This window comes from Diceros bicornis, chromosome 19 (genome assembly GCF_020826845.1).
Source record: "Diceros bicornis minor isolate mBicDic1 chromosome 19, mDicBic1.mat.cur, whole genome shotgun sequence".
NCBI lineage: Eukaryota > Metazoa > Chordata > Mammalia > Perissodactyla > Rhinocerotidae > Diceros > Diceros bicornis.
In genome coordinates, this window is record NC_080758.1 from 33,904,068 (window position 1) to 33,929,975 (window position 25,908).

Genomic DNA, 25,908 nt, shown 5'->3' on the forward strand with positions numbered 1-25,908 from the left:
CTAATGAGCAGCATATCTGGGATTTCAATATGAGCTATGCTGCTCCAGATTTGAAGAAAGGTATGTAAAATATTTGAGCTACTTTCTTGAAATAGAAAAAACTCACAATGATCTCTCACCTTTGAAGGTGGCTCTACTCCATTCTGCTTCCTAGCATATTTTCAATTTTAAGAGAAATCGTATGTGAATTGTTGCCCACAAACATTCAGTTTTTATAGCTTTGTGCTCTGATAACTATGATGAATTGTGTCACTGTTTAGATTTTTCTTATTTAGGCTTCTGTTTCCCAGTTAAAATGTAATTTTACAGGTTCAAAACCACATTAAGGGGCCGGCCCCGTGGCTTAGTGGTTAAGTGCGCGCGCTCCACTACTGGCAGCCCGGGTTCGGATCCCGGGCACGCACTGATGCACAGCTTCTCCGGCCATGCTGAGGCCACGCGTCCCACATACAGCAACTAGAAGGATATGCAACGATGACATACAACTATCTACTGGGGCTTTGAGGAAAAAAAAGGAGGATTGGCAACAGATGTTAGCTCAGAGCCGGTCTTCCTCAGCAAAAAGAGGAGGATTATCGTGGATGTTAGCTCAGGGCTGATCTTCCTCACACACACAAAAAAACAAAAAACAAAAAACACAACCACATTAAGGGGGCCAGCCCCGGTGGCCTAGTGGTTAAGTTTGGCGTGCTCCACTTCAGCAGCCCGGGTTCAGTTCCCGGGCACAAACCTACACCACTCATCACTGGCCATGCTGTGGTAGCGGCCCACATACAAAATAAAGGAAGACTGGCAACAGATGTTAGCTAAGGGCGAATCTTCCTCAGCAAAAAAAGAGGAAGACTGGCAATAGATGTTAGCTAAGGGCGAATCTTCCTTGGCAAAAAAAAAAAACCATATTAAGGGCAAACATTCAAAAGGTGAAAAGACAGAAACTCTGAAATGGAAGATTTAATGAACAAAAGATGATTACTAAGGTCAACTGTACCCTTAATGCAGTACATTTACTGACGGCCTACTGTGTGCTAAGCATGATTCTGGGCCCTGGGAATAAACTGGTAACACAACAGATAAGGTCCCTGCTCTCATTAGAATGTAGACTAAGGCCAGAAAGCATGTTAAGTATAACAAGGCAGATAACTCACAAGCTAGTCTCAGTGTGTTGAACTGGGTCTTGATCTCTACCACGGAAATAATGCCAGGTAATTCTAATTATTTGGAATCAAACTATTCTCTCTTTCCTGAAAATTTTTATAAAAACTTTACACTTCAGCAATTTAGGGAAACAAACTGGTAATCTGATGTGGGTGCTGTTTATACTTAATAATCAGACCTCTTTTTTTCAGGATCCCAGAAGTACACTGACAGCCTGAAACGAATTCGGATTTATCTGCAAGCCAACTTTAAGAAATACTAGAAATCAATACAAAGTTCCACAAGGAAATGCCCAAGAGCTCCTCTCGGACGGAAAAGCACATGCAAACACCGTCTGACATGAGTATTCAGACACACAGAACTAATGGTAAATGAGCACTGTGGCATTTTCATTGAAAAGGTGATTAGAGCATAATTCACCTTGCTTAAGTATAATGCTCAGATATGAGAACTAATCCATGGTGTCCACAGACCAGTGGATTTATTGTGGAGAAACACGTGATGGCTGCTTGAGACAAAGTCTGGGGTCTGAGGCCTAGGGAAACTGACTAAGGGTAAAGCCTCAAAAAGAGAATGTTACCGGTAAGAGAGGGGGTGATGGGGGTTGTCTGACACTTGATTTGCTTGACAGCCAACAGTCTATGAAGTAGAAGCACATGAGGTTCTTCAGCAGAGCCGGGCACCAAAAGACCCAAAGGGCGAGAGATCATTACAAGGAAAAGGAAACCTAGAGTGGCAATCTTAGCCCCACTCTCAAAGGTAGAGAGTTTAAGCACAGGATGCACAGAAAGAGAAAAATACACACACTCTAGATTGAAAGCAAAGAGGCAACATCTTGTCATTAAACAAGAAGTCCCTATTGTTAGTCCTTGTTTTTAATTGAGAAGAAAAGTTAGAATCTAAGTTTTCTGGAACTTTGGTTGGGTTCAGTGACTTAGTTTCCGAGTGAAAAAAGGATCTCTGTTAGGGCAAACTCTAGGTTTCTTACACGGTCTGGCCTCCCAGAAGTCAGGCAGGCAACTGGTATTTGGGGCCATTCCTTTATTTCACACACTAGCACACTGAGCCCCTGGCAGCATGCTGTATGAGAAAGTCTAGTAACTCCTAGACTATCTGGTGCTTATAAATGGCAACTGGAGGGTCTCCAACACAATGAAGTCAACTGGAGAGGGAATGAAGCCAGCTTGGTCAAATTTTCACCTACAAGATCCCCGAAACCCTAGTACTGAATCACATAAAAGAGAAAACTGACGGTTCAAACACTGTGTGATGGTAAACCAATAGGATATTCAGACAAAGAGGGTAATATGTTAGGAACTGGTTGAAAGAGTTGATAGTCATTAATTGTTAATGGTTTTACTCATTACAAGGCAGCTGCTTTGGGGCCAGCAATAAAAAATTAAGAGCTGTCAATTCTAGAGTCTTTAAAGCTTTCAAAGGCCATAAAACGTAACCTCACTGTTGCTGACAAACTGACACACTGATTTAAAGAGAAAGGTTCGCCTTCTTCCACAGGCTGCCTATAAGTGCAAGAAACAAGTTGCAGGTTAATGTGTAGACCTTCAGGAGGTAGCATGGGTGCCCTTCTACCTAAAAAGCAGAAGGAACAGAGTGGCCTCCAGGGACAGGCCAGTACCAGCCTAGGGACGAAGAGACAACTCGGGAAAGTCTCTCCCTAAAAGGAAAGGGGAAAAAGGATCTGCAGCTCAGAGCTACTGGGCAATTTGATGGAGAGCACTGAAGACTAGAACCAAGGAATTCTTTCAAAAGGGTAATTTTGGAAACTTTTAATCTGTGATGTGAGATCTGCCAGTTTGAAGACTTCAGTGTGTGGTATGAGTCAGAGAAAAGGGTTTCTGCTCAGTCTCATCTTAGTATCATCAAAGCCAGCACTACTGATCATAAATAGTGTTTACTGAGTGCCCACTACTGTACCAGAACCACACTGGTCACTTTATATAGCATCGCTGCATGACACCTCAGAGCACAATCCTCTGTGGTGTGTTTTACACAAAAGGAGACTGAGAAGCAGAGGGTAACTTGCCATGGCAGCTCCAGGTCAGGTGCTAAAGCCCGTGCTCTTGCAGCTATGCTGTACCGCTTTTACTCAGAGCCAGAGAGTAACGACTGGGCAGTCACCTGGTTCTGACTCCAAGCAAACCCCAGAATAGCAGCTCTTAGGAAAAAAAATCCATCTCCTTTTAAAGAAATAGAAATTACTTAACAAAACAATTTACCTTTAAATTAGTATTTTTTGGCCTTGGAAAAATAGATTCCTAACAGATTTGTATTTTAAGTGCTCTGAGAGCATATTAAAAAGAGCTAGTTGCTAAATTATGATACATCCACACAACGTATTCACACTGTGCAGTTGTGAAAAATAAAAGGAAGCTCTTTAGGCACTGATATGGAATGATCTCCAAGATACATTTTAAGTGAAAAAAGCAAGGTATAGAATGTGTGTGGCATGCTGCCATTTGTCTATACAAGAGGAAAAAGAGTATACAGACAGAGTTGTGATGTGTATTTCATAACTGAAAGTCACATAAAAAAATTGATATTTGTTGCCACTGGGGCAAGAGGAGGGAGAATTAGGTAGCTAGTCAACAGGGTAGGGGGAACCTTTTCCACTGTATACTTTTTGAACTTTGGAATTTTGAAGCACATGAATGTGTGAACCTATTAAAAAATTTTTTTTAATTGAAAGAAAAAAACCTACCTAAAATAATCAGCTTTAGCTTTTATTGATTAAAAAAAATCCATGAATAAGTTAGTCACATATGATCAGTTAAAATATAAATTTTTTTCTTTTCTACCTTCTAGGAATCATGATCTACCAAATGATATAAAACACAAAGGACAGAGATTAGCAATATTTGTCAAAATCCTAATGTATTCATCTACCCTTGGACTCAAAAGTATCATTTATGAGAATTTCTCACACAGGTATACACTTAGCCACATATGAAGTATCTGACAGAGATTACTCATTGCAGCATTGTTTGTAATAGCAAAAGAACGGAAAATATTCATGTATCTAGCAATGGGGGACTGAACAAATAAACTATGGTGTATCTAAACAATAGAATACTATGTAGCTGTAAAAATGGAGGAAGTCTCTATGTCCTAGCAAGGAAAGATCTCTGGAAATACTGTCATATTAAAAAGCAAAGGTACAAGAGAACAGATTGGCAGTTGCCAAAGGTGGGCTGAAGAGTGGGCAAAATGGGTGAGGGTGATCAAAAGGTACAAACTTCCAGTTATAAAATAAATAAAGTGCTGAGGATGTAATGTACAGCATGCTAACTATAATTAATAATACTATACTGTACACTTGAAAGTTGCTAAGAAAGCAGATCTTAAAACTTCTCATCACAAGAAAAAAAAATTGTAACTATGTGTGGTGATGGACATTAACTAGGCTTATTGTGATCATTTCACAATGTATACATATATTGAATCATTATATTGTACACCTGAAACTAATAATGTCATATGTCAATTATATCTCAATTAAAAAAAAGGTACAGAACAGCGTAAGTCATGTGCTATTTACAAGAAAGTAATGGGTGTCTTGGTGGAGAGAAAGGGTGGATGGTAAACAGAATGGAGGAAGCTTTCTCAAAATATGTATTTTTGAATTGATTTTAGAAAGTGAAAGTATTACCCATTATTTTACTTTAATTACCCACATATTACTTTATGTGAAAGTATTACCCATTCAAAAAATATTTTTTAATGTAAAGATTATTTACACAAGAATATTTTAAACCAAGAAAGCAGTTTGTTCAGAGAAAAATAAGTGATCAAAGGGGCTAAATAAAAATAATTTTACTTGGCCTAATTAAATATATAATTTGAGATGGAAAGATGACCACTATTTAATTTAAAACAGCATTTAAAATTTTAATCTTACCTATATTTCATAATTTCAACTATGTCCTCAGCATCTTCTTTGGTTGCTTCCTCTCTCAATTCTAACCTTGCTCGTGCCTTTTAAAGAAAATAACCATTTTCAGATAACAAAAAACAAATATATTTGACATTTTTTGAGCAGGAATAGTATGTCTAAGCTTATTTCATTTATTCATCTTACACAAAAAATGACTTTTGGGGGGGCAGCTGTAATATGAAAAATCAGAATTAAAAAAAATCTGAACACTTGGGTATGAAAATAATCACTCACTTTAAATATGGGTTAACACCTACTGTTATCTACTAACATATCTTTCTGAGCGTTCATTTCAGAAGATCTGATTATGAAATACACTTGTCTTTCCTTGCTTTTTACTTTCCGGAAATCATGACTAATTTAACTAATTTGTTAAAACAACAAAGAGGAGTTAATCAGATTTTAGAAGCAAAAAGCCCAAACTCTGACCCAGCTAATTTTAACTGCCAGAGTTCTCTTAGCATTCCACAGCTGTGAAGAGATGTTACTGCTGTTAGAGAAACAGGCACTGTCCCTATGGACCTGTCGGGTATCAAACCAAATACTCAAGAACATTCCATGTTCCCGCATACTCGACTTTGAATCCCAAAATCCTAACCACTCTTCACACTTCAGGAGTCTCCTAAGTGTCATTAAAGGTAAAAAAATGTTGCATGGTAACTGGTCCTGTGTCTAGAAAGAAGTGGCTATACTTTGACCGATGAGTTAAAGACAGGACCAAACCTTTTAAAAAACTTTTATCCATCCATTTCTAATGTTTCTCAGTAGAAAGAAAAACCAAATCAATTATACACAAAATTGAGAGAAATCATATTATCTCCTGCTCCCCTTTTTAAGCCAAAAAAGCATGAACTTAAACAAACCTCTGTTAGACGAATCAAAGATTCCAGCTGCCTAGTAGTGATTGGTGAGCTGTTTAACCACTGGCTCTGTTTTCGCAGCTCAAGGTAAAAATCTTGAAGAATCTGAGCAGCGTCTGTGGATAGCCTTGGATAGACATACTGCCGAGCGTAACCAATGTACTTTCTCAATAGCTGGTGGGGAATTGGATCTATTGTCTCTCCGGGAAGCACCTAAAGCATGATAAAAAGGCCCAAGATTACAAGGATAAGTTACAAATAAAATCTTTCTGCTAAAATAACTTGTTTAGATAAATATAATATTCTAAAAGACTCTCCAAATAAGCCAAACGCTGTAGTTCTAGCTCTCTGTCTAGTTGACTTAGATCATTTCAACTGAAGTTTACATAAATTTCAGTATTATAATATGAAAGGTTTTGGCATGAAAGTTTATATACTACTGTTCTACAACTAGCAACCAGCTGAACTCTGACATTCTAACAGAACGGAACTGAATGATTAAGGAGAAGAAACATTTATACCTTTAGTCTTTCTGATAACGGTTTATCAGAAACCACCTCAAGTACAGAAGTATTTGGATCTTGACTATTCATACGAGCTACTGTGGCACTGCTAACAGTTCTCTGCTTTCCAGCTCTTATTGCAATGACGTGTTCAGAGAGTAAATGATCATGATCCTCATTTGGGGTGTCTAACAGGATAAAGACCAGATCAAATCTGGATAGCAGGGCACTCCCCATTCTAGGAGGTGTGAAAGAAAGACAAAACAGTGATTGGAATCAAAACAAACAGAAAACCTAGAAAACTGATTACTCACTTGTTTACTACTCAAGTTCCATGTCACACACACAAAAAATAAAGTTTTAAGCTAAGGAAATAAGCAATAGCTTTTGGATTCAATATACCCACTAACTCCAGAGAGATACTAGGCCACATGCCCTTCAACATGTGTACAGCCTTATGTGTACCTACTTTTGGTATGTTGAGGACATGCCCTTTGTCACACCACTATCAAAACCACGGAATTCTTCTCAATTCTTCTCTATGTTCTATATCCCTATCTATGATTTGAATCATTAAATTTTTAAGCTAAAATGCTACATGATACATCAGAGGTTATCTAGTTGAGTAGTTCTTTATCTTTTGTATTTTTCGTCTCACCAAAACATTGAGTCTCTCAAAGCATCTATGCCCATTTAGAAGCAAAAAGACCAGTTCTTCTTAAAGAGGAATCTATATGTCTACCAGTCATTACAATAAAAATGCAGTATTCTACCTAGTCATCTTCTCTGAATCTACCAATCAGATAACTCCTCTACACTGAGACCAAAAAAACTGAAATCCAGAGCAATTAAAGAATTTGACCAACGTACCTGTGGTACCACCAAAAACCAGAATCCAAGTCCCCTGGATCTTTGTTCAATAGGATCTTTCTTTTTTTTTTTTTCTGAGGAAGGTCAGCCCTGAGCCAACATCCATGCTAATCCTCCTCTTTTTTATTTTGCTCAGGAAGGCCGGCTAACATCTATTGCCGATCCTCCTTTTTTTTTCCCCCAGAGCCCCAGTAGACAGTTGTATGTCATAGTTGCACATCCTTCTTGTTGCTGTATGTGGGACGCAGCCTCAGCATGGCCAGAGAAGCAGTGCGTCAGTGCGCGCCCGGGATCCAAACCTGGGCCGCCAGTAGCGGAGCGCGTGCACTTAACCGCTAAGCCATGGAGCTGGCCCTCAATAGGATCTTTCTAATATAGCACTTTGTCATTTCACTAAGAAAAACTAACAGATTGATTCTTTTGGTAGTGGTGGTACAGAAATACCCAGAATCTCAAGGTACAATTGTGTATTTTACTATGTACCATTTCTATATTAAAGGTATATATTATTAAACATTAGGAAATTAGCTTTTTTCCCCCATTGGAATTCAAGGTTGCAATTTTTCATACAAGGTATTCCTTTGTACTTTTCTCACTTTTGCATCACTTTAATCTATTTTCCCCTTCCCATACATTTTGTCCAAACTGTACTGAACAAATTAGAAGATAAAGCACACACATATACAAATATAACATTGTTTTTGGAAAAAAGTGGGATCATACTACATATATAAGTATATAATGTCCTCTTTTCACTTAACAGTCAAGCACAGACCTGTTTCCCTGTCAGCACACACAAAATTACTTTCTTTCTCATGATCGCAACTTTCTGCTGTAGGAGCTTACTCTATAGTTGAACCACGTCCCTACCAGTGAGCATTTTAAGTTGTTTCCAGTCTTTGGCAGTGATAAACAATGCCGTAATTCCCACCCTGTAAACACATCTTTGTGCACTTGTGTGCCTATTTCTGTGAGTATAATTCCTGAAAGTAGAATTGGCTGGAACGGAATGTACATTTAAAATACTGATAAACATGCCAACTTGTCCTTCAAAATGCTAAACTGCGTATGTGAGGACCCATTTCCTCACCCCTTTGCCAATAATGATCATTACTATTTAAAATGTTTGCCAATCTAGAAGATATCAATGGTACTTCATTGTTTTAATTTGTAGTGTTCAAACATATTTTTATATATTTATTGGAAACTCATAACTTCTGGGAACTATTCATTACATCTTCAGTTATCTTTTTCTTATTGATGTATATATAGGGATTCAATATATTAAAGGTATAAATATTTGAAGAGACTTACTTTAAATTCTCAGAAACTGTCTTGGCTTTGTTGTAGTGTCCTCCGACTGGATTGGCAGCAGCAATAATGGAGGTTCTTGCAGGGAGGCTACAAACCACGCCAGCCTTAGCAAGACTAATACTTTGCTGTTCCATGGCTTCTAACAAGGCTTGATGTTGATTTCCCATCTTATCAAATTCATCTATTCCACAGATACCTACAATCACAGTAGAATAATACAGACAGAAAATGTTCCTTTGGTCAAGTTTCAAATCTTACAGGATGGAAATTATTCTACAATAAAAAATTAGTTCCATTTTTTTCCAGCAGTTAAAATTATAAAATGTCATACAGTAGAGAATTTCTGCTTGTTTTATAGCAAAGAAAACATTTGTCTTATTTAACTAACTTTTATGTAATATTTGTTCATTCAGCATTTTCTGTAGGCAAGGCGCTATGGTTGTGGGGGTTACAAAAATGAAGGAGATATGACAGTGACCCTCAAAAAGCTTAAAGACTTAAATTCAAATAGGTGAGATAAGATATATACACATTCAAGATAGTATATTTCAACTATAATAGATATGCATAATTATATAAGTTGAGTTTTCTGGGAGTGGGGAGAGGTTAAAAGAGGAAGGGGAGGGGCCCGCCCTGTGGCCTAGTGGTCAAGTTTGGTGTCCTCCTCTTCAGCAGCCCGGATTCATGCGTACGGATCCCGAGTGTGGACCTACACCACTCATCAGCCATGCTCTGGTGGTGACCCACATACAAAATAGAGGAAGACTGGCACAGATGTTAGCTCAGGGCTAATCTTCCTCAACAAGATCAAACAAACAAAAAAATTAAAAAAAGAAAGAAAAAGAAAAAGAGGAAGGGGAATCTGGAAAGGTTTCAAGAAAAAAGTGCCATTTGAGCTGGGTTTTTCAGGAACAGTAGGGCAGCATGATTTGGGAAGAAAAGCATGGGCTCTAAAGCCAGAAGACTCGAGGACAGTTCTCAGCAATACCAGGTATTGACTGTACAACTGTAGGGAATTCACTTAACCTCTTTAAACAAAATATGAAGATCCACCACAGATGAAGGCATTTTATGTGCCAGGTATATTATGTCTAATCCACAAGTTACTGGAGACCCTCTAACGTGACCTTGCAATAGTCTTCTTCTCCTCCTCCCCATATCATAGGCAATTACGTGGTCATCTCCAGAGGGCTTTGCTGTATTTAAACCCCTCTATATCTACTCTATGACCAAGTAAGCCACGCCAGCTTAAGGTCAGTCCATGACTCTCTGGAACTGACAGTATTACTGGAAATTCTCAAGATTACTAATACAGTTCCTCAGAGGTGGGGACAGGGTAGGAACAAAGCCAAGCTACTTCTTTCTTTGACTGTCACTTTTCAAAGTTTAAAGTAGGAGTTGGCAAACCTTTTCCGTAAAGGGGCAGATGTAAATACTTGACATTTTGTGGGCCACATATATAGTCTGTCACAGTCAAGACAAAAAAACCAGTCTTGGTTTTTTTGGTTGTTCTTTACAATCCTTTAAAAATATAAAAGCCATTTTTGGCTTGTGGACTATACTCAAATAGGCTGAAAGCTGGGTTGACCTGTGGACTAAAGTTGCTGACCCCTGGTTTTAAAGCATAAAGTTTAAACTTTGAAAATTTTAAACTCTTTGTCTTGTTTGGCTACAATTTGTATATCCTGTCACTTTTTTTGTAAACAATTTTTTGGTCATTTCATCAGATATTAAAGAAAGGAAATATAAAACAGCGCTATTTCTCCTTTTTTCCCTGTAAGTCTTCAGTAAAGATTTTAGCACGACCTTGTATTTGTTTCTAGAATCCAGTCTCTGCCGACTAATAATCTTTTGTATTTTAACAGTGCTACTTTTACCATCATAGTGCTTGGCTTATCTACCTATATTTGAAAGAGATGGGAGTCAGCTTTTAACACTCCACATCTTAAATAACATTAGCTATCTGTATAGCTAAACCCCACATCACCTTCAACTAGAATTCTAATTAATGGAAAATCTGTTTAACAATGAGTATTCTCTTATTATTTCTTCACAGGGTAACTCAGCAAAAGCACTGTCACTTTTAACGAGCTATATGATAATCAGATAAATGTCTGTTGAATTTATTCATTCAGCAAATATTTACTGAATACCTTCTATATATCAGTACTATGTTGTAGGCATGCAGGATATAGCACAGAAAAGACAAAATTCTCTGCCCTTTTGAAGCTTACATTCTACTCGGTGTAGGGAGACAGACAATAAAATACTAAACTATATAGTATTAGAAGGTAATAAGTGCTATGGAAAGAAAAAATAGAGTGGACTAAGAACAGGGTCTGCTGGTGGGGGAGGGGTTACAATGTAATATATGATATTTAGGGAAGGTCTCACTGGGGTCAGGACTTTTTTTTTTGTTTTTTGGTGAGGAAGATTGGCCCTGAGCTAACATCTGTGCCAATCTTCCTCCATTTTGTATGTGGGATGCCACCACAGCATGGCTTGATGAGCAGTGTATAGGTCCACGCCTGGGATCTGAAGCCGTGAACTTCGGGCCACTGAAGCAGAGCACGTGAACTTAACCACTACGCTACCGGGCAGGCCCCGGAGTCAGGATATTTGAGCAAAAATTTGGAGGAAAGGGAACAAGTCTTGCAGACATATCTGCAAGGGTAACAACATTCCAAGCAAAGGGACTAGCAGGTACAAAGGCCCTGATGCAGGAATGTGATGTGCCTGGTGTGCTGCTGGTGGTCGAGGTACAGCAAGGAGGCCAGTACTGCTGGAGAAGAGGAAATAAGAGAGGAGTAGTAGGTAATGAGGCAAAAGAGGTGATTAAAGGCCAGAATGTGAATGGCCCTAGGACACTATCAAGACTTGGGCTTTCACTGAGTAAGGTGGGGAGCCACTGGAGGATTCTGAGCAAAAGAATAATGTGATTTAAGTTTTAATGGGACTGCCCTGACTTGTTAAAAATAACAGGAAGGGCAAGGGTGGTCACAAGCATGCCAACTAGGAGATCACAGTAATCATCCACGTGAGAGAAGATGGTGTCTTGGATCGGGGTAGTAGCAGTGAAGAGGTTGGATACTGCATATATTTGGAAGGCAGAGCCAACAAGATTTGCTGATAGACTGGATGTGGGGTATGAGAAAAAGTCAAGGATGACTCCACATTTTCTGATTTCAGCAAATGAAAGGATGGAACTGTCATTTACTGAGATGAGACAGACCGCAAGAAAATAGGTTTGAAGGGGAAGATCAGGATTTTGGTTTTCGACATGTTAAGATTGAGTACATTGTGGAGATACTGCATAGGCAATAAGAAGTATGTGTCTGGAGTTCAGGGGAGAAGAAATATAAATTTGGAAATTTTCAGCATATAGGTAGGTAAAGCCATGAGACTAGATAAGATCACCATGAAGGTAAGTACAGACTAAGAAGAAAAAAGGTACAAACTCTAAGGACCCTGAGGTGCCAACCAGTGAAGAGGTGAAGAGATGAAGAACAAGTAAAGACTGAGGAGGAATACTGAATGAAGTAAGAAGAAAACCAGAAGACTGTAGTGTCCTGGAAACCAAGGAGATAAAGTATTTCATGGAGGGGGCAGTGATCAGCTGTGTCAAACATGGCTGACAGGTACTGGATGTAGAAATGTGGAGGTCCCTGGCAAACTGGAAGGAATGAATGACCTTAATTGGCCTGGAATCTGGGCACTGCCTGGCACGTGCATAAGAACATGTTTTTCCAATAGAGTTATAGCAACACAAAGAGAAGCTAGGTAGCAAAGCCCAATTGGAAATCCCTTCTTGCTGAGCCCTCCAAATGGGTTTCTTATAAACTATCAGTCAAATCCTTAAAAAAAAACCCCTAGGAGATAGGTTAAAATACAGCAAAACTTCTCATTCTAAAGTAACAGCTCTAAACTCTGACTGCAAGTCCTCCAAGAACAAAGAATAACATTCACCTTCTTTTCAGTTCCAAGGCATCTAGAACTATTCTGAACTAAGTAACAGTAATGCATTCAACAAATATTTACTGTGCACCTATGTGCTAGGCAATAGGAATATGGCAGTCAACAAAATAACCAAATCCCACCCCACTGGGAACTTACGATAAGGCTTTAAAACAAATGATCTCAAATGTGATGGGTGGTATGAAATGGGAAGTGTAGGGAGCTACAACTATTTGACCTGATTATTTAATTTTTACATTTAATTGTATCTGCTGCAAGATTCAGAAAATGAATGACATAAAGTACCAGTTTCAATTCTGCAGTACAAATAAAAACGATAGTACTGTATTTCTAGTTATTTTCTATGGCACTTATTCTCAACTCACTACTTGGGACAGTGCTGTCCAAATGCCTCTTGAACAGAATGTAAAAGAACTAATTAGAAAGAAGAAGCTTAAAAAAAAAAACATAAGCCCCAGAATTACTATTATTCCCTTTGGTCTCCTACCTTGATCACCAAGTACCAGGGCACCAGCTTCCAGAGCAAAATCTCCAGAGGAGCTATCTTTTGAAAGAGTTACAGTCAAACCAGAGGTGGTCGTGGTATTACCACAAACATACACACCACGCGGAGCAACGTTGCATACTGCCTAAGGAAACAAAAAGTTTAAGAGAATCAGCCAAAGTAAAAGGGAAATAATAGCTAATAGTAATCGCTTACAAATGTTACCTACATGCCAGCTATTCTTCTAAGGGCTTTACTGTACATCTTCACCACCACGATAAGAGGAAGGCATTATTACACTCCTTTTTACTGATGTAGAAGCCAGCGCCAGGAGAGAGTGAGTAACTCATACAGCTATGAAGGTGTGAAGTCCAGACTCAGTCAAACCCAGGCAGCATGACTCTGATGTCTGTGGTCACGCGAATACACTACACAATTCCATTTTATGCTTCATTTTCAAGTTCAAATAGCAAAAATGTCCGTACTCATTTTAATTTCAAAGGCTCCAATGCTTCTTTAAACATCAGGTAATAAAATGGCTCAGTAATGCTCACCTTCTGAGTAAATAAGCTACAGCCAGGTCAGAAAAGTAGTTCAACAGCACAACAGTTAAAAGCATGAACCTCCAGAGTCTGGCAGACCTGTTTTAATCCTGGTTCTACCATGTACTGGCTGTGCTGCTCTCGGATCTCTCTGCGCCTCAGCTTCCTTATGTTTTATCACATACTGCCCTGAGGAATAAATGAGATCATGTATGCAAGGCACTTAACCCGGTACCTGGCATACAAGTGCCCAATGCGAGGCCGCTGTATACGGCTGTGCACTGCACAACTCCAGGAGACAGCACTCACACTGTTCTCTATGTCAGTCAGCTCTGGACTTGTGCAGTGCACGACCCAAGCGACCCTATGGTGTCTGGCTTATAAACAGTAGCTATCATGATTTTTGTTACTTGTAATTCCTTAGTTGTTAGTCTGAGAGTATGATGGGTTACTAATGGTCAGAGGAAAATGGAACTAAAAATATAAAGTAAATGACTCAACTGTTAGTGTTAGACCAATTTTTAAAAAACCATGGCTTAGTGGGGCTAGCAGACTTATACGCAATACCCTCCATTATTGACAAGATTTAATTTCCACTAATGTTATGGCTTCTATTTTTAAATTGAGCCAGGGGTTTGAAAGGCATTATTCCAGGTCTGAAAAATATGAAAAATGGCAAATGTCATTTCTTGGTATTAAAACTTTTTCAGTGCCACTGAATGTTATTTTGGAACCATTATCTGCCAAGATGCATTTCTTAAATAAAAAAGGAGTAAGAGAGAAAAATGAAGTTTTGTATACTGTAAAAAAAAAATGTATAAATTAAATTGTAAGATTTATTTGTATAAATAATCAGATACTGTGGAGGTAAACCACTTTTCCACCTATAATACACTACAGTAATGCACTGTGTAACATTTCAGTCAACGATGGACCACACATACAAAGATGGTTCCCTAAGGTTAGTTACCATAGAGCCTAGGTGTATAGTTGGCTCTACCATTTAGGTTTGTGTAAGTACACTCGATGATGTCCGCCTAATGACACATTTCTCAGAATGTATCCCTGTTGTTAAGTGACACGACTGTATTTTTAAAAAATAATATTATTCTTACAGTAGCAAAATAAAACATAATCACTAGTTGATGCTATGAAATGTAATCATTTAAGAATATGTTTCACTTTCCTACCTTACCTGATTTATTTTTCTTAATAGAAAATATGGAACAGCTCACTAACACATTTATGTTTGTGCTGTTTTCTTAAATGGCCATTTATATAGTCAACCATTTTCTTGCATTTTCCCTTTCAGATGTTCCCTTAATCATTATGCTTCTCTCTTTATTTAAAATTCTTAGATTACATGTGGTATTTCACATAAAAATATCATCATCATCATAGCAACTATTTTTTGTGTGTTTGCTTTATTCCATACATTATGCTAAGCATTTACACAGATCACCTCACAAAAACTTTAACGACCTTGAAAGGCATGATAACATTTCCACATACAGTTTTCAAGTAACAAAACTGAGGCTTGGGGAGGTTAAGCATCTTGCCTAAGGGTACTTAGCTTGCATGTTTTCAGTTGCATAAAATTCCAGGTCTGAGCTATTCTAAAACCCCAAGCTCTTAACCTTTGCTTCTCAAATCCCTGGTGCTTCACTAACATATTCTTGATTATCTCTGATTTCTCAACAAAAATCTTTAGTTTTGAAATTTTGTTTTGAAAATAATTTAAAAATTAATATAACCATACTTTGGATCACAGGGAAGACCACTATATAAATAAGTACTTCCACCTGATTTGAATGCCCATGTTTTTGTTTGTGTTTATAAGTGAGTTGGAGCCAAGCTATAAAACTTAAATTGCCCTGGGCTGTAGGAAAGAATAGAAACAAACAAATGAATGATGCATACATGCCAGGTAAAGGCCAAATATTGTGACTGCCTGCTTCTGGAACAAAGGTTTTAAAAAAAATTACAATAGAGAAAAATGGCGGGAAAATTGAGTTATCACATACCAATATAAGTATCCCAAATTAAAATAAATCTGTGCTCCAGAGAGCCCCAAACAAGATAAACCCAAAGAGGCCCACACCAAGACACATCATAATCAAAATGTCCAGAATTAAAGATAAAGAGAGAATCCTAAAAGCCACAAGACAAAGTCAAGTTACATACAAAGGAAACCCCATAAGGCTATCAGCTGACTTCTCAGCAGAAACCTTACAGGCTAGAAGAGGGTGGCACGATATATTTAAAGTGCTAAAAGGAAAAAACTTACAGCCAAGAATACTCTACCCAGCAAGGTTATCATTCAAAATGGAAGGAGAGATCAAAAATTTCCCAGACAAGCAAAAATTAAAGGAGTTTCTCACCAAGAAACCAGTGCTACAAGAAATGTTAAAGGGACTGATTTAAGGGGAAAAGAGAAGACCACAAATAGGAAAAATTATCTATTTCCATGATAAGAGGGTAATGGATACAAATGCACAAAAAAGAGGTTAGATATGACATCAAAAACATAAAAGGAGGGAGGAGGGAGTTAAAGAGTACAGCTTTCAGACAGAGGTCAAACTAAAGAGACCATCAATTCTGTATAGAAGAAGGAAGGAACAGAGAAGGACTACTACAACACTGAGAAAAAAAGTTAAAAAATGGCAGTAAGTACATACTTATCCATCGCTACTTTAAACGTCAATGGACTAAATGCTCCAATTAAAAGGCATAGGGTGGCTGATTGGATAAAAAAACAAGACCCATATATATGCTGCATACAAGAGACACACTTCAGACCTAAAGACACTCACAAACTGAAAGTGAAGGGATGGAAAAAGATACTCTATACAAATGGCAATGAAAAGAAAGCTGGGGTAGCAGTACTCATATCAGACAAAATAGACTTTAAAACAAAAACTGTAAAAAGAGACACAGAAGGGCTTTACATAATGATCAAGGGAACAATCCAACAAGAGGATATAACACTTGTAAATATTTACGCACCCAATGTAGGTGCACCTAAATATATAAAGCAATTATTAACAGACATAAAAACAGAAATAGACAGTAACACAATAATAGTAGGGGACTTTAACACTCCACTTACACCAACGGATAGATCATCCAAACAGACGATCAATAAGGAAACATTGGCCTTAAATGATACACTAGAACAGATGGACCTAGTAGATATATACAGAGCATTCCATCCAAAAACCGAAGAATACACGTTCTTTTCATATGCACATGGAACATTCTCCAGGACTGATCACATATTAGGCCACAAAACAAGTCTCCATAAATTTAAGAAGACTGAAATAATACCAAGCATCTTTTCTGACCACAATGGTATGAAACTAGAAATCAACTACAGGAAGAAAATCAGAAAAGCCACAAATACGTGGAGATTAAACAAAATGCTACTGAACAACGACTGGGTCAATGAAGAAATCAAAGAAGAAATAAAAAAATACCTGGAGACAAATGAAAATGAAAATACAACATGCCAGAATTTATGGGATCCACCGAAAGCGGTTCTAAGAGAGAAGTTATAGCAATACAGGCCTATCTCAACAAACAAGAAAAATCTCAAATAAACAATCTAACAATGCACCTAAAGGAACTGGAAAAAGAAGAAGAAACCAAGCCCCAAATCAGTAGAAGAAGGGAAATAATAAAAATCAGAGCAGAAATAAATGAAATAGAGACCAAAAAAAAAAAAAATAGAAAAAATTAATAAAACCAAGAGCTGGTTCTTTGAAAAGATAAACAAAATTGACAAACCTTTAGCTAGTCCCACCAACAAAAAAAGAGAGAAGGCACAAATAAGTAAAATCAGAAATGAAAGAGGAGAAATTACAACAGACACTTCAGAAATACAAAAGATTATAAGAGAATACTATGAAAAGCTATATGCCAACCAATTTGACAATCTGGAAGAAATGGATAAATTCTTAGAATCATACAACCTTCCAAAACTGGATCAAGAAGAAGTAGAGAATTTGAATAGACCAATCACCAATAAGGAGATTGAAACAGTAATCAAAAACCCCCCAAAAAATAAAAGTCCAGGACCAGACGGCTTCCCTGGTGTTCTACCAAACATTCAAAGAAGACTTAATACCTATCCTTCTCAAACTCTTCCAAAAAATTGAGGAGGGGGGGAAGCTCCCTAACTCACTCTACGAAGCTGACATTACCCTGATACCAAAACCAGACAAGGACAACACAAAAAAAGAAAACTACAGGCCAATATCACTGATGAACATCGATGCAAAAATCCTCAACAAAATACTAGCAAATCGCATACAACAATACGTTAAAAAGATTATACACCATGATCAAGTGGGATTTATTCCAGGTATGCAGGGATGGTTTAACATTCGCAAATCAACCAACGTGATACACCACATTAATAAAATGAAGAATAAAAATCACATGATCATCTCAATAGATGCAGAGAAAGCATTTGACAAGATATAGCATCCATTTATGATAAAAACTCTGAATAAAATGGGTATAAAAGAAAGTACCTCAACATAATAAAGGCCATATATGAGAAACCCACAGCTAATATCATCCTCAATGGTGAAAAACTGAAAGCTATCCCTCTAAGAACAGGAACCAGACAAGGATGCCCACTCTCACCACTCCTATTTAACATAGTACTGAAAGTCCTAGCCAGAGCAATCAGGCAAGAGAAAGAAATAAAAGGGATCCAAATTGGAAAGGAAGAAGTGAAACTGTCACTATTTGCAGATGACATGATTTTATATACAGAAAACCCTAAAGAATCCACCAGAAAACTTTTAGAAGTAATAAACGAATATGGTAAAGTTGCAGGATACAAAATCAACATACAAAAATCAGTTGCATTTCTATACACTAACAACGAAGTAGCAGAAAGAGAAATTAAGAATACCATGACATTTACAATTGCAACAAAAAGAATAAAATACCTAGGAATAAACTTAACCAAAGAGGTGAAAGAGCTGTACACGGAAAACTATAAAACGTTGCTGAAAGAAATTGAAGAAGACACAAAGAAATGGAAAGATATTCCGTGCTCTTGCATTGGAAGAATTAACATAGTTAAGATGTCCATACTTCCTAAAGCCATCTATAGATTCAAGGCAATCCCTATCAAACTTCCAACAACATTTTTCACAGAAATAGAACAAAGAATCCTAAAATTTATTTGGAACAACAAAAGACCCTGAATAAGTAAAGGAATCCTGAGAAAAAAGAACAAAGTTGGAGGCATCACACTCCCTGATTTCAAAATATACTACAAAGCTATAGTAACCAAAACAGCATGGTACTGGCACAAAAACAGACACACAGATCAATGGAATAGAATCGAAAGCCCAGAAATAAACCCACACATCTATGGACAGCTAATCTTTGACAAAGGAGCCAAGAACATACAATGGAGAAAAGAAAGTCTCTTCAACAAATGGTGTTGGGAAAACTGGACAGCCACATGCAAAAAAATGAAAGTAGACCCTTATCTTATACCATACACAAAAATTAACTCAAAATGGATTAAAGACTTGCATGTAAGACCTGAAACTATGAAACTTCTAGAAGAAAACATAGGCAGTACGCTCTTCGACATCGTTCTTAGCAACATATTTTCAAGCACCATGTCCGACCGGGCAAGAAAAACCATAGAAAAAATAAACAAATGGGACTATATCAAACTAAAAAGCTTCTGCACAGCAAAGGAAACCATCAACAAAACAAAAAGACAACCTAACAATTGGCAGAAGATATTTGCAAACCATACATCTCATAAGGGCTTAATCTTCAAAATATATAAAGAACTCATGCATCTCAACAACAAAAAACTACCAACCAAATTAAAAAATGGGCAAAAGACCTGAACAGACATTTCTCCAAAGAAGATATACAGATGGCCAACAGACACAGGAAAAGATGTTCAAAATCATTAACTATCAGGGAAATGCAAATCAAAACTACAATGACATATCACCTCACGACCGTCAGAATGGCTATAATTAACAAGACAGGAAACAACATATGTTGGAGAGGATGTGGAGAGAAGGGAACTCTCATACACTGCTGGTGGGAGTGCAAACTGGTGCAGCCACTATGGAACACAGTATGAAGATTCCTCAAAAAATCAAGGATAGGACTACCATATGATCCAGCTATTCCACTGCTGGGTATTTAATCAAAGAACTTGAAAACACCAATGCATAAAGATACATGCACCCCTGGGTTCATTGCAGCATTATTCACAACAGCCAATACTTGAAAGCAACCTAAGTGCCCATCAAGGGACGAATGGATAAAGAAGATGTGGTATATATACACAATGGAATACTACTCAGCCATAAGAAACAATGAAATCCAGCCATTTGTGACAACGTGGATGGACACTCAGGGTATTATGCAAAGTGAAATAAGTCAGAAGGAGAAGGTCAAATACCATACGATTTCCTTCATTAAGTAGTAGATAATAACAACAATAAACAAACACATAGAGACAGAGATTGGATTGGTGGTTACCAGAGGGGAAGGGGGGAGGGAGGAGGGCGAAAGGGATAATTCGGCACCTGTGTGTGGTGATGGGTTGTAATTAGTATTTGGGTGGTGAACATGATGTAATCTATGCAGAAATAGAAGTATAATGACGTACACCTGAAATTTATACAATGTTATAAACCAATGTTACTGCAATAAACAAAAAATAAAAATAAAATAAAACAAAATAAATCTGTGCTCTATTATCATTCCAATGATGATTTAGGCTCAGCAAAATAATATTCTTTGTTACATTAAAATTAATGTTATTAATTTTAAATGTTTTAATTTCTATTTTTTCAATTTAATAGTTAAAAAGAGCTATCAGCATAGGTTACACCAAGTTTTCTATTTGCACATAGCACATAAGGATAATGTGATAATAAACACAACAATTCTTACACGGTGTTCCTATATTATTCTACATTGAGAAATAGTACTATATAATCTCTACAGCTGGTACATAACAGGAACTCAATAAATATTAGCTGAATCAGAATTTTACTTATCTATCTAGCTTCTCCATATTTATTCATTTGATTGACTCAGCCAAACCACCTCAGAGTTACTTTGTTTCTCATAATAAATGCAGTGAACTCACAGTGAGGAGTTTTAGTGGTTCTTAGGCTTTCTTTTTACTAGGAACCCCTTAGAGAATCTTATGACATCTATGGACCCTCTCCCCAGAAAAACAGATATATAAAAATATTACATACAATATAAAAACAATTACATACATTAAAAAAAAGAGAGAGAACAGGCTCCAAAGTTAGAAATAACCTGTGTAATGTAAGCCAACCTCTCGTAAAGTCTCCATTTCCTCATCTGTAAAATGTGAATACCACCTATCTTGTTATGCAGACTGAGTGAAATCATGTAATTATGGTACTTGCAATTTAGTAGATGCCAAATTAAGGGGTAGCTATAATTTTTATTATCATGTCAATAATGCCCTCCTATTTTATTTCTAATTAGTGTTGTTTGAGGTTTTCTTGTGCTGTTTGGTTTGCTGTAGCCACTTTCTAGTTTCCAAGGATCTTATATTCCTCCCCCAGTAACCTTATTTTTTTTATTTTTATTTTTTTTTAAATTTATTTTATTTTTTTCCCCCAAAGCCCCAGTAGATAGTTGTATGTCACAGCTGCACATCCTTCTAGTTGCTGTATGTGGGACGCGGCTTCAGCATGGCCGGACAAGCGGTGCGTTGGTGCGCACCCGGGATCCGAACCCGGGCCGCCAGTAGCGGAGCACGTGCACTTAACCGCTAAGCCACTGGGCCGGCCCCCTAGTAACCTTATTTATTTGGCTTTTCCTTTTAGGGTACCTATTTCTAGTGACCCACGAAAGCACTGGAGAGTAACATCTTTGATGTTCAGTTCAGAATATTAAGCAGCTTTAATACTGTTGTGATCAATTCCAAAGGTGATGAGTAATAAATAGAAATTCAATACAGTCGTGCACCATATAATGATGTTTTGGTCAACGACGGACCACGTATATGATGTTGGTCCTATAAAAGTAGTACCATAAAGCCTAGGTCTACAGTAGGCTGTACCATCTAGGTTTGTGCAAGTGCACTTTATGATGTTCACCCAACGACGAAATCACCCAATGATGCATTTCTCAGAATGTATCCCTGTCGCTAAGCAACGCATGACCGTAATTCAAGTCACACACATACACAATGCTAAAAAAGATAGAAAAGAAATCTGTAACAATTCAGATCCCCATATGCACCTTTTGCATGCATATTCTTGCTATTTTTTATTTTTCATTTTTCACTTTTCATCATCTTTATCAACAATTGTTTTCATTTTTATCAGCAACTTTGTTTCACCTACAACTGAGTACTCTGTGCCTTAGTTGTCAGTCTTATAGCAAGGGCTCAGAACAGAATTTTTTTTTCTAAAAATTAGGCCCAGTTAGGAACAAAATACAGAAACATGGATTAAATATCAGCTTAGGAATTAAATGATGATCGGTTTAACAATCAACCACAGGAAATAAAGAATCACTCTGACATGAAGGACAATGAGTTTATAGTACAACGACTAGATCAAAGCAGCTCTCAATTCTGGCTGCACATCAGAATCACCCATGGAGGTTTATACAAACACAAACACTAGGACCCTAACCCAGAGACTCTTAATTCAATTGGCCTAGGGTAGGCCACAGCATTTTCAAAAGAACTCCAAAGGTGATTCTGACATGCAGGCAGGGTTCCCAGCACTTGGACAAAGATTCAGTGGCCACAGGACTAAAATTTACCAAAGAGCCAGGAAGCCCCTGGTCTGGTCACATTTTTCCACGTCGGGGACAGAGGGTATGGAGGGAGAACATGCGCATTCTCATAAAGGACATTCTGGCTGGCTTACCAGTGTCACTCCAAGGAAACCATAATAAATTCCAATAAGTAGCACCTTCTAGGGCCATCATCAGCCCTAGAAGGGAGAACTCCCAGGCTCTGATTGGCACAGGCAGAAACCTCTTGGGGACTAACAACGGACTGGTCACAGAAGTTGCCTTGCTTTGGACTCGGAAGCAGTAGAAATGTATATGGACCGATCTCTTACCTTTATCAGATTGTTCTTAAAGCCCAGGACAGAATGTATGTAGTTGTGTGAAGAGAGAATGGGTGACCCTGCTTTGCTGTCTTAACTACTCTGTTCATAGGTAAGGTCACAACAATAAAGACTAGCAAGGCAATGCTAGATACAAAAAAGGGGTTAAAGAAATGGCTAATGTTTCACAATAGTTGATGTCTCCATACAATAGCATGCCTGTGTGGCCTGTGTGACAGAAGACTGGCTCAATTTGAAAGGCTGGTCAGACACAAGTTACATATTACTCACACAAACCCCAATTCACTTATACCACCAGACAAACTATATCCTCTGAAACACAATCACTACATGCTTTGAGAAAATTCACTTGCGAATTATCTATGCATTTTATAAGCAAAAGGTCAAATACTAAATGATTGATCTCCTACCTGTAGCATCTGACTCTTTCCCAAGCCTGGATCTCCAACAACAAGGACATGCGGGTCTCCTCGAATTGGAATTCTGTTTTTGTCATCTGCATATTTCTGGCTTCCTCCAAAGAGTGCTAACGCCAAACCTGCTTTAACAAGCTCAAGTGTGAAAGAAGGAAAAAAGGACAGAAGTGAAAAAAACATAAAATGACTAGCAAAAGGGCTGCTCTTCCTCCTCCTTCTATGTTTTCAACATGTATTTGTTTGGGGTTTTTTTTTTTTAAAGCATGATTGAACTATACTTGTTTTCTAAGAAAAGTAAGTCTAATAATATAAACTTCTATAATGTAAATGATTAAAAAGCAAAAACTAGAAAGCACATAAAATCAGAGCAGTGTCTTAAAAGCCGCTGAATGAAGACCTACCTTGCAAGGCATAAATCCATTCCACAAAAATAAAAAATATTTGTTAGCTTCTGCTTTAACATTTACAGTGTCCAGTCACCTCAAAAGAAGCCCATTCCTATTAACTCTAATTGGTAAGCAGCTTTTTCTTACAAGGGGCTGTAGTTTGCCTTTCATATCATTCATTTATGGAGAATAATAATTCATATTAAAATATCAATAACTGGCCAACAGAAATTAGCTATTTTTTGTGAACTCCTTATATTTTATCTTTGCCAATTTTATATATTTTTGAGCAAAAATGAAGTAAAATACTTACTTCATGGCCAAATATGACAGGGCAAAGCGAGCTGAAAAACAGAATACATCTTATAAATTCTAACTTACACTTCATTGATCTATTAGAAGATATATTTTACAAATTGCTTAACTTGGTTTATTTAGCATCAAAAAAAGACAAAAATAAAAAATTTGCACCCCCTCAAACAACTCAAGAAATTTTATTCTAACAGTAAATTCTTGGTTAATCTATATAGGGAAGAATGCTTTAAAAATTGTGTCTGTGTTAAGGGAGACAGGATACTTGCAAAGCATTTTAAAGTAACCGATATACTGTCGATCTTTTTACATTACTAGCCTTTAAAAAGGCATCACAGCGGCCGGCCCCATGGCTTAGCGGTTAAGTGCGCGCACTCCGCTGCTGGCGGCCCGGGGTTCGGAACCCGGGCATGCACCGATGCACCGCTTCTCTGGCCATGCTGAGGCCACGTCCCACATACAGCAACTAGAAGGATGTGCAGCTATGACATACAACTATCTACTGGGGCTTTGGGGGGAAAAAATAAATAAATAAAATTATAAACAATAAAAATTAAAAAAATGCATCATAATCATGGTCTTCCACTTTAGGATACAGAATTATATTGTATTTTACGTGAATAGACATCTTTAGACCTGTGCAGCCAAGTCATTGAAAGGAGACTAAAAGACGAACTGAGTACATAATATTTTAAGATAAAATCAAATCTTATTTTTTCAATTCAAAGGATCAAAATAAATAAGACCTTATATGGATATAAAGCATATTTATATTTATCAATTGGACAAACAAGGAACAAACAAAAATGGACAGGGTGGAAGAGATATAACTAGGAGTAGACTAAGAATCATTATCCCTTTTAATTACGTAAACACATAAGTTGATGTCCTGCCATACCCCCTTGGCACTCATTGTTCAGCATGTTCTGCATAATCACTGCTGGCTTCCTACCAAGCACCTGCAGCTGTCTGCCAAAGGGCTCTTTATGGCCATAGAAGCCTCATTAGCAAACAGGCTGGTCTGGCTGGAAGTGCTGGGGTGGCTAACATTCCCAGGAGCAGCCCCAAATTTAGACCCTTAGATGGAAAAACACCGAGGTTAGTTCTACAGAGTCTAGTGTCCCAGAGGCCTCAGAGGGTTTAAGCCCCGGATGCTGGTAGTAACCCATACATTAAGGCATCATACTCTGACTGCCATCCCTTCTCTGTCTCACTTCGCCATTCCTCTACCATTATTTCCGGGAATCATCTCCCAAATAAACTACGCTTACTCAAATCATTGCTTCTGAAGGAACTTAAACTAAAATATAACATTCCACTGTCGTCTTCCTTCTCCTTTCATGGTCCTCCACTTGTTAATCTGGCGAGGATCAACAAACTTTTTCTTAAAGGGCCAGAAAGTATGTGTTTTCAGTTTTACTGTCTTGCTCACAACTACTCAACTTGTGTGAAAGCAACATCAACAATATGTAAATGAATGAGTGGGGCTGTGTTCTAATAAAACTTTATTTACAAAAACGGCAGCCTGCCTAGTTTGCCAATCCCTGCAAGATTAACAAATGGAGGACTATGAGAAACTCTAGTAGTTCTCAGGTTGAAATCACAAACTCAGAATTAAAAGGTAAAAGCAAACCATGGGAAGAAAACCCATACTAACTTTTCATACTAACTTACCTTCTATAAGTATGGCAGAAGGACCTCTGCAAATGTTCATTTTTATTTATAACCAGTCAGAGGAACCAATCAAAGAGGTATTTTGGTCCTCAACCAAGTTGCTCCTCAGCCCCTGCTCACAGACCTCACCACACCATCACTTACCACCAGATCATGCTCCCGCCCTAGCTCAGAGCACTCCCTCCCACGTGGGTTTGGATGGCTATCTATTCACAGGAAGTCCCTGAGGGTTTAAGGACAAAGAACTCCTGAAGAACTTTCTACTTTCCTCAGTCTGCTAATTAATACATTATAGGCAGGAAGAAAAAGTGTCAAATTCTCCTAGAGCCCA

The 25,908-nt window shown here is 37.8% G+C and overlaps 1 protein-coding gene across 4 annotated transcripts in view; it reads right to left on the reverse strand.

Annotated features, from left to right (window-relative positions):
- MCM8 (minichromosome maintenance 8 homologous recombination repair factor) overlaps positions 1-25,908 on the reverse strand; it is a 48,990-nt gene that overhangs the window by 2,723 nt on the left and 20,359 nt on the right. For all 4 annotated transcript variants that reach the window (XM_058563180.1, XM_058563178.1, XM_058563179.1 and 1 more), the window contains 7 exons: positions 23,905-23,935; positions 23,200-23,340; positions 13,117-13,258; positions 8,655-8,850; positions 6,489-6,708; positions 5,971-6,180; positions 5,072-5,148 (listed from right to left, as the gene is read on the reverse strand). In XM_058563180.1, coding sequence (XP_058419163.1) covers positions 5,072-5,148; positions 5,971-6,180; positions 6,489-6,708; positions 8,655-8,850; positions 13,117-13,258; positions 23,200-23,340; positions 23,905-23,935 — 1,017 coding nt within the window. The remainder of the gene's footprint in view (positions 1-5,071; positions 5,149-5,970; positions 6,181-6,488; positions 6,709-8,654; positions 8,851-13,116; positions 13,259-23,199; positions 23,341-23,904; positions 23,936-25,908) is intronic.